Source organism: Leuciscus leuciscus (genome assembly GCF_965113295.1).
Source record: "Leuciscus leuciscus genome assembly, chromosome: 17".
Taxonomy (NCBI): domain Eukaryota; kingdom Metazoa; phylum Chordata; class Actinopteri; order Cypriniformes; family Leuciscidae; genus Leuciscus; species Leuciscus leuciscus.
In genome coordinates this window covers 14,566,365-14,576,643 of record NC_138741.1, presented here as the reverse complement: position 1 = coordinate 14,576,643, position 10,279 = coordinate 14,566,365, and the positions used below count along the sequence as shown (strand labels likewise).

Sequence of the window (10,279 nt, the reverse complement as noted above, 5' to 3'; positions counted from 1 at the left end):
AACACAAAACATTATCTACTTAAGAGTTTAATCTTTGGAAATGCTACTAGCTCAAATAAAAATAAAAAAGTGTGTGGCTGATAAATTCAGGCCCTACTCCATTTATGAGCTACACATTCAAGTTAATGCATGCACTTATAAGCCTACACAATTGTTTTGAAAATACAAAGAACAGACAATCTTATCACTTCTAAGATTGTGTAGTAGAACATGTGAAGAGTTCAGATGCAAAAGCCTCTAAGTGCCATCTGAAATTTTCTTCTAGAATAATAATTTTTATCAAGCTTGCATATTTAAATTCAGTAAATTCACTTAAATGGTAATGAAAATGACCTATTAATTGTCATTTAAGTGAAATTACTGAACTTAAATATATGAGCTTGATTAAAATGATCATTCTAGAAGAAAATTTCAGATGGCACTTAGAGGCTTTTGCATCTGAACTCTTCATGTATTGATTTGTAGTTGATGCCCCAATAGAACGGCTCAAAGCAAAGCTGTCAAATTGTCTGTCTTCTCTGTTGAGTGATTCTAATGTACTGCTACATAACTGAAGAGTTAGCAACACCTGTTAGCAAATGAGGAGCAACTATGATCAATTAATGCTAATGTGAGTTAGGTTGAAAAATAGCATATGTATATACATGTATATGTATAATACTCATTAACCCCAATAAATAGACTAAGCATCATTGTAGATCATTAGATTAATGCACATCATGAATCTACTGAAATATCCAGTTAGGAAAGATTTTTTTTTTTTTTTTAAATGTCCTGCATAACTGAGAATTGACACACTGTGTAATCCAAATGTTTCTTGAAGAGCTCATAAGAGGGTAGTATGGGCAGAATGAGATGATTGGCATCACAGTAGCTCTGGGGAAAGGCACACGAAGGGTCTGGTGAGCTGAAGAATGAAATAGACGGGGTGGGTTTGAATCCAATGGACGGAACCAAATCTGCAGCAGTGGCGAATGTTAGGATGTCCTCAAGTGATGCTGCACACCGACCCTCTGAAAAACAAGAAAAGGGTTAAGATCATGCAAATAACAGCTTGTTTTCTAACACATCTTAAAGTCCTGTGAACTGGAAGAAGCAACAGATTTTACTTCAGTGCTATCATGACGTATTTCCAAGTGAAACGGATATTGAATAGAGGGCAGGGTTTTATTTTATCCATCTCTCTCGCTCATAGCAGACTAATGGTTGGAGGGGATTGGTTAAGCGTTCCAAACTGACGGAATGCCATTCCAGACTGGAAGTAACTTTCCAGATTTTGATTAAAGATAACCATGACAAAAAATGAATAATTCTGTGTATAATCTTGCACGGATTAATTGTTCACCTTAAGACCAGTAATGTGTGCTAAAGTAAATAGGGTCAATTTTGATCTCATGAGGACTTTATTCTATTATCATAGATTTTATGATATATCTAAGAATCTAAATTCTATCAACATACAATAACATATTTTGTAGGGAACATACCGTCACACTCATGCAGAAACTGTTTCCAATAGTTCATTGTTGTGTTTTCTTTTGCTTGTTGCTCCTTTTCCTCTGAAAAGCGGGCAGTAAAGAGCTCCATGACAGATTCAGCCGTCAGCCTCTCCACAGGCCCACAGAAGACTGAATAGAAAGACTCTGTACACATCTGAACCTGCTCAAACAGTCCTAGGGTCCTCAAACCTTCACGAAATCTGACAATATAAACAAGCAAATAAGTGAGCATTTACTTACAGTGTGGAAAAAAAAATCAGGTATTGTAAAACGTGTATACACTACCATTCAAAAGCTTGGGGTTTGTACGCTTGAAAGAAGTTGTTTATGCTCACCAAGGGTGCATTTATTTGATATAAAAATACAGTAAAACAGTAATATTGTGAAATATTCGTACCATATTTTCAAATAAGTGTTTTCTGTTTTACTAGATTTTAAAATGATCCTTCAGAAATCATTCTAATGTTGACTCAATAAACATTTCTTATTATCAATGATGAATACAGTTTTGCTGCTTATTTCCGTAAAAACAGTGATACTAAAGCAATGTACTTGCAAAAAAGAAAAAGAAAAAAAAGAAAAGAAAAATGCTTTGCTCTCCTCTGCTCTAACTTGTTTCCAAATCTAGCTTTCTAATAAATGTGGTATTGTATACTGCCAAATATTGCTGGCTCTATGACATTTTTTTATACTCTATTTTAAGTCACTTTGGATAAAAGCATCTGCTAAATTCATAGATGTATTATTTTATTTTTTTTATCCTAAGATGAATTGAAAGTTAAAAAAGAACAGCATTTATTACAAATAGAAATCTTTTGTAACATTTTAAATGTTTTTGCTGCCACTTGTTCAATACATTTAATGCATTCATATTAAATAAAATATGTATATGTATAATTGTTTTATAAATGTTAAAATAAATGTAATAACACAGGCAGTTTAGGGTACAAACCTCTGCAGAGGCAGCTGTAGTCTGATGATCAGGTAGAAATTTAGCACATCCTCCACCAACATGTCCTTCTCAGAGAGTTTGCTGATCTTCCGCCAGCAGCCTGCTGCTTCCAAGTATTGTGACGCTGACTGCATTGCATGTCTAAGCTCCTTCTTTGAGTTTGCTTCTGCAATCTAAAAGTGCATTCAGAGTTTAGCAGGTGTACAACAACTGTTCGGTTCATTGTAATCATGTGTCTCAATGCAACAGCAGTTTTAAAGCAAGAACAATATAATTCACCTGTCTGATTTTGTGTGCAAAAGCAGTGTCTCCGAGGTCTTGTAAAGTAGGCCTGTAGTTTGTGGGGTATTTGAACAGACTATGGTAGAGGGCTGGAGAGAAGAAGCCCACGGGAGGACCTCCGTGAATCAAAGAGAGGGCTAACAGACTGCCGACTTCAAAGTAGAGATCATCCCTCAGAGCTGTTCACACACAACAATTGTTAGTTTTGAAGGTCACCTAAGTTGTCAGGCACTGTATTAATCAGGAATGGTACATTTTCAAGAAAAATAAATTAAAACGAGCTTGAATTAGATAATCTGTTCTACCTTTTGAGTTCAGAGCCAGGTTTTTAACTCCATCAGGTCCCTCAAAGATTTCTGACATCTGCAGCTTCGAAACAAGTCGCTTGAGAAAGCGACGCTGATTCCTAATGTTGTTGTTCAGTTTGTCTTTGGAGAATTTCACAGAAAGTGTGCAGCAGGGATTAAAGTCACTTTGCCGCAGAACCTGCAGAGCTGCTTCTATCACCCCATCATCATCTCCCACTAGCACTTCTGTGGACTGCTGCAGTGATATCTGACAGGCCAGATCCATTAAGACCTCTGGAGAAGTGGCTGGCACACGCTGCCTAGAAAACAAGGAATTTTTCACATTTTCAGGAAAGGTGCTCAAAATAAAGCAAAAATTATGATTCAATGGATCAGCTTAAGTGTGTGTGTGTGTGTGTGTGTGTGTGTGTGTGTGTGTGTGTGTGTGTTGAAACAGATTCTGCAACCCCATGGAATTAATGGATGTTGGGTTTAGGTCTTATGTTGACGGTGGTGAAGAAACTGAATTCAATAATCTAAAGGAACAATAATAACTATAATTATAATTTATTATTGCTAAATTTATTATTAAAATAATTAATATATTAATATTAATAATGCTTTTTTCTATATAGAGTTCTTCATTACATTTTACAATCACTGTACAATGACAAACCTGAAATTATTAAAAAGCCTGAAATTATTTCTGTGATAATCAACAGCAATCAACATGAACTTATAAACAACCCAGAATATTACCGACTCAACCCATATTCTATTGATTAGGCAAGTACCTTTTAGTGATGAGTGAAGAGTGAAAGTCAGAGATGTTTTTAAACAGCCTCTTCCTCTCTTGCCTTATAGCCAGCGGTGATTCAACATGGTTAGGCAATTGCACTGACTCTGGCAAAAAACAAACAAACATATAATAAAAGGCAGTTTACAAAAGGTGAAGTATGTAACTTTGGAATAATTCTACAAAATAAGCAGATATTAAACAATAGTTTAGAGAGCTTACTGTTTTCCTCAACAGCAGCTTTACAGTCAGCACAAACCCAGTCGGTGTCGTAAAGCCTAAGGTTTGAGCACTTTCGATGAGTTCCCCTGGATCCACACAACTTACAACGAACAATCTCAAACAACCTATGAAGTACAGTATTTGTCATTTTAATGATAGTTAGAATCCTTTTCAAAAACAACCTGACAATCCATTTCATTATTTTAGAATGACTGAATAAAATGCTGAAATTACCCTGACTGTGAGCTGTGTTTACGACCTTTGTGACTAAGACACTTTACAGCATCGCAGTGCTGGTACACTTGCAGCAACTCTCCAAATGCATTTTCCTCTAATTCCCATGATGCATCCCTGAAAAATATACAATATATTAACATATATAGTAATGGAAAATGAATAAATATTTATTACATTGTCTTGTGATGCCAAAATGATGTGGGGGAAAACACACACACACACACACACACACACACACACACACACACACACACACACACACACACACACACACACACACACACACACACACACACACACACACACACACACACACACACACACACACACACACACACACACACACACACACACACACACACACACACACACACACACACACACACACACACACCTGCTGGCAGTCCAAGCCAATGACAATATATTTTTCACTCAAAATTAAATCACTCAAATCAATAGTAGAAGGTAATAAATTGTATTTACCGCTCTGGTATATATATTCCCATTCGGAGCATTTCCTGCTGAAACTGGTCCTTGTTATTGCATAGTGTGCATTTGAAGAAAAACATGGCAGCACTGTGTGCATAATGCTGGAACAAAATAGTTAAGAACCAGACTTAAATTTCTAATTCCAGATCTTCATCTTTTAATATGTTTGAATTTGTGGCACAATTACCTGTACACAATCCCTGTGAAACCAGCTTCCATGACACGCAGGACACTTGAGGACATTGTAGGAGAGGACAGACTCAATGGGCTCAAGACAGACGGAGCAGGAGAGGGGCAGACTGGGGCTGGAGACGCAGGACTGACTAGGTGCATGTTTTTTACAGAAAGACCTGCAAATAATTGCCATCATCAATACCAAAGATGAGAAGCCTGAAGAATTAAATTATTGGAAATTTAAAGGAAATTACACTACCATTCAAAAGTTTGGGGTCATTAAGGTGAAATATTGAAAGAAATTGATTTTGTTTTAGTCAAGAAAAGTGACAGTAAAGACATTTATAATGTTATAAAAGATCACAGGTCCTACAAAAAAGAAATGTTACTTGATCACCAAATCAGCATATTTGAATGATTTCTGAAGAATCATGTGACACTGAAGACTGGGGTAATAGAGTGGTGCAGGGGAGACATATTTTTTTAGGCCAAAAGCAGAAAATTAGTTTGCATTTTACCACTTCTGGTTCCATCTTCCCAAAGTCAATGGGTTTTTGGTTACATGCCTGAATTAAGGTCTGTGTTGAACAAGCTCAAGATATTTTCATGTTTTATTCTACGACATAAAATACATCAGTAATACCACCTTGTGATTTTTTTCAAGCTTTTACTTGTCTTGAAAAAAGTGGTTGCTAACAAATGGCTACATGGGACTACAGAGGTTGTCAGGGACATTAAACAGATAAACATACAATCACTAGCCCGATTTCACAGCCTTATTGTGTTTATAGTAGTTAAAAACGATTATAACTGGAACTTTAAGGGAAAATGCTCTTAAAGAGCTTAGTGATGGTGACGTTTAAGTCATGCAACCGAGGTGCAGTTTGTTTATAGCCTATGTTTAGCTTTTGACTTCTAGCGATGGTATTTACGATTAAAAAATGATAAAAGTTATGTTAATTTGCGAAGATTTTCACAATGAACAAACCGTACGAATCATAAGCTTTTGTTAGTTACAGACCTTATTTTCTGCAATAATTCAAAAGCCAATGGAAAAATGTAATTGTTTTTTGTCAAGGGAACCAGTGTGACGCTAACTTCCGAGTTGGCCAACAAAAATACGCCATCCCTGCACCACTCTATGGCTGCTGAGCTGAGATAAAGAGACTTCTTTAAAAACAAAAAAACATTTTTTTTTTTTTTTTTTACTCAAATTTTGCATATCACAAGAGACACTTACGGAAACAGGCCAGTAAACTGGAAAATAAACTCCTGCTCTACTCCACAAGGCATGTGGATCATTTGCCGACAGCTTTTGATGGAACACCCCACTGATGCACCAACCTTTTTGCAGTGCATGCACCTCTGCAAGTCAAACAGTGATACAGAATCAGATACATTTCTGCAGTGTTAAATGGAACACGTCAACAGTCAAATGTGTATTTACCAGCCTCGAAGATCTGCGGATCTCTTTTTTTATGTCATTCACGAGAAAGCCATGGACATCTTCATCCTCCTCCCCTCTCTGACATATTCCACTGGACATCAGCTGTAAAATTATATAGAAGAATAATTGACACACTTTTACGCACGAATTAAGATTTGAGTGATGCCTTCTACAATTCCTCTACATAATAATACAAAGATAAAGCTGTTAACTAGATTTAGAAGTTAACTTTCCTGTTTGAAAACAAATGTGAATTAAATACAATAAGCAGGGTGTAATATTCTGCATTAGCATAAGATATTCGTGGCTGACAGAACATGTAGAAACAAGTATATCTGTGATCATTTAGGGTAGTTTTTTTTTTTTTTATCATTAAACTGGGGTAGTGGCAGGAGTAAAATGTATTAGAAAAAATAAAATAAAAAATAATTAACAATAAGAGATAAAGACAGTTTTGTGAAAAGAAAAAAAAAAGATGATCCAAAATGAAATATATTGCACAAAAACACATCATCAGCGTCTGCAAAAAGGTAACAGACGTCAATGGCCATGCTTGCAGTAACGTTATACACTTCACTGAAAAATCCGAAGACTAACGTTAAATGTAATTTGGTGATTTCTCATTCTCACCAGACAGAAATAGTGGACAGTCAGGTTGTGCTGTTGTAGGGTGATCTTCTCCCCATACTTCTCTGGAATGTTGTCGCACCTCTTGCAAAGACTACAAACTAAATGACAGACACTAAATTCAGTTGACGAGATTGTGAAGAAATATTCTGGTATATAGGTACTTATCTGATTATAGTTATTAAGAAAAGCAACTTACTGAGGTCTTTGTCGTCCTTAATCTGTTTTATTTCAGTAGTCTCCTCTTTCATCGCTTTCATTATTGTATATTAGGCAGCGTCCATGAAGTAAAAACTACGAAAATTTTAAAATGGCGATTTAAAGAGCTTTTTAATTAGCGTTCTGTTGCTACTGGCTTGGCTAGTTCAGTAACTGCCATTAGACACACTTTTCACGACCTTCATCTAGTTCTTTCACTCCTTAAGATAAAAACACATGCTCCTATGTAGTCGGGTTTTTAATACAATTATATTATTGTCATTTGATTGAGTGTAAGTAGCATGATACAAATTCAAAATTCCCCCTGGCCGTGAAAACCCGCCTCTGCTTGAGTTTGGTTGGTTGAATTCAAATAAAAACTGGGATTTCCTGTGGGAGGGTCTCTGTGCTGCGGAAACGGTGCGGAAGACACGCACTACACAACTTCCGTTTATTCTACAAAATAAAAGTGAGCAGAGAAATTTTTTTTTTTTACGTTTTTGAAGTTTGATTTTGTGGAAATATGGTTTATGAGGTACAAGTCACACATTGACAGTAAGTGATATTTCTACATTGTGTCGTTATGTTGGCTATTTCAGATCAATTATTTAAAACTTACTGTATTGTGTCATATTTTGTAATATCCTAGTCATAGGTCACAGTAACCACAAACTTTGGTAATATTTATAAAAACATGATGTTCTGTTAACATGAGACGCAACCTTAGCGCTGCCTTAAACTTTGACATTATGACATTTTTTATTGTTTAATTTTTATTTAAATTTTAATATTTTATTAATTGTTTATATATTAATAATTTCACTATTTATTCCATTAGTTCTTCAGCATTATTTCTGCAATTGTAATCCCCCTGTAAATGCAGTTATTCTGCCTCTGTGCAGCATTAAATGCACCTTTTTGTGTGTCATATGCAACTTAAGATGCAGCTTTTGTGCCACCTTTGCAAAGTTAAGTTGGAGACAACTCCATAAAGTGGCTTTACATTTTTTTGTTAATTTGGTGCAAAGCATATTTTTGTGCACTGATTGGCTTAAATACTTTAAGATTCAGTTCCAATAGACTACTTAAATAATCTGAGGCATAGAGAATGGTTTAAAAAAAACAAGTGTGCTCCATATATCATTACAAATAAGTATGTGAGAAGACCATTGGGCTTATTAAGTCACTAGTGTTTGTTTCTTATGACCATTTTTGCCATGCCTTTTGAAATTTCCAGTAGGCTATATGTTGTATGTAACCACTGCTTTTCACCTAATGGTTGCTGAGGAAAACCACCTGATTTTGAAGTTGATACTTCATCAGTATCACTAACCAGTAGGTGGTAGTAGATCAAAACAGTTCAAAGTGCTGTCCGCTTGAGAACTAGCTCCCTTTTCTGAATCTGACATCTGATCTGATCTGATCTCCTGAAGATCCATGTCCTATGATGTTTGTCCAATATTTTGACACATCTACACCAGAACAAGGCATAGTTTTGAGAACCATCTTTTCAGTAAAATGTCAAACGGTTCAATATTAATTGAGCACATTTTCTAAAAGCGTACCCGTTTTTCATAGACTATATTTATAGGATATTTAGAATACTGATTTGTAGCCATTAATAATTCATTTTAATTAACAATATCTGTCAATATCTGTACTTTTGCATTCATTTACTACCTACCTCTTTCTGCAAAAAAAATAATTTAAAAAATACAATTATTAATTAATAATTATAAAAAGAATGTTTTAGGCTGTTCTGAACTAATTTTGTATGGACTTGCTTTAAAGTATTGTGAAATATTACAGTTTACAGTCATATGGTAGATTTTGAGCAAATCTGACCACTAACTGCTGCTGTGTTTTGTCAGGACGTCATCTTGTGTATAATATGGAAAACTACTAACTCATTGGCCTCTGTAATAAGAACTGATTAATACATCTGGTACACTCCTGTTTTTAGAGATTTTTCCTACTTCAGCAAGTGCGTACACATATTTCCCCCCATTAAATCGGCATTCAGTCACTGGATGCACCTGTAAACTAACCTGTGTTGCCCTGGCTGGCAGTCACAATTTCTTCATAGATTCACTGGAGTGGATTAAAACAAATAAGTGCTGGACTGCATGCCAGTTTTTCTTGCCTGAGCAGTGCTTCAGTCCTGCCAGGAGACCCAGATCAAGGTCTTGACTTGCTTATTGTTTGACAACACTTACAAGGGGGTTCTTGAATGCTCTTTTGACTTGAGATATAAGATTACAGTCAATGCTTTTCCTCCCTTCACTAAATTCCAGAGGGAGACCAAACAACTCCCTCAATTTTCGACACAGTACTTCCTCCCCCACTGTCCAATGCTTCTCAGAGTTTGCATTATGCAAGCTAATTTAGCCAATTATGCACAGGTGTGATGCTAATTCTCCTCTCACATACCGAGCTCCCAACAGTAAAAATAGTATAATTATACAGCTGTCCCTGTGTTTTCCTTCCCAACCACTGCAACAGCCTCTGTCTCACAAAATACAGCGTTTCAGTAAAGGCTATCTTGAAGAATCGGCCACGACTTTCTCCCCTTTCAACTCAACCGTTCATCTTTGTGAAACAGGTGTGAGATTGTATCACGCTCCATATGAAATGTAATATTGTTTTGTTTTTTATTGGCATTGGAAAAGTTTCTTTAGATTATTAAAATGGCTTACACTTTAGCTCGATAGTCTCCTTTAGACATTCTAACTATAAGTAACTTTGCAACTACATGTCAACTATCTCATTAATTTTTAACATGTCAACTACATTTCATTAAAGTATTAGTAGACTGTTGGGTTAGAGTTAGTAGAATAAGGTAACATGCAAAGTTACTTAATAGCTGCGTTTCAATTCAGAGGCTGCATCCTTTAAAGGACGCAGACTTCGAAGACCACGAAGGTTGGAACGAGCGTTGTTAATTAAATGGGACGGTCTGGCCTACAGAGGATTTGTTCTTGTCGCCCAGCAACTGTGACAGCTGCCGTTGATGAGTGACAGTAACCTTTGTACTTGACTTTTTTTAAAGTTATATATTAAACTGTCTGA

General features: G+C 35.9%; 1 protein-coding gene across 2 annotated transcripts; it reads right to left on the bottom strand.

The window, feature by feature from the left end:
* Positions 1-454: 454 nt before the first annotated feature.
* On the bottom strand, positions 455-7,645 carry g2e3 (G2/M-phase specific E3 ubiquitin protein ligase). Of its 2 annotated transcripts, none has more exons than XM_082143068.1 (14): positions 7,212-7,645; positions 7,016-7,127; positions 6,386-6,487; positions 6,179-6,303; positions 4,952-5,114; positions 4,759-4,865; positions 4,273-4,389; positions 4,039-4,163; positions 3,815-3,923; positions 3,039-3,340; positions 2,731-2,912; positions 2,452-2,624; positions 1,488-1,699; positions 455-1,013 (listed from the first exon to the last, which is right to left on the bottom strand). In XM_082143068.1, the coding sequence occupies exons 3-14, from the start codon at positions 6,482-6,484 to the stop codon at positions 766-768; spliced, it is 1,962 nt and encodes a 653-aa protein (XP_081999194.1). In that variant the 5' UTR covers positions 6,485-6,487; positions 7,016-7,127; positions 7,212-7,645; the 3' UTR covers positions 455-765. The 2 variants fall into 2 exon arrangements, with proteins under 2 accessions (XP_081999194.1, XP_081999193.1); XM_082143067.1 differs by having other exon boundaries at positions 7,016-7,113; positions 7,212-7,644.
* Positions 7,646-10,279: the final 2,634 nt, after the last annotated feature.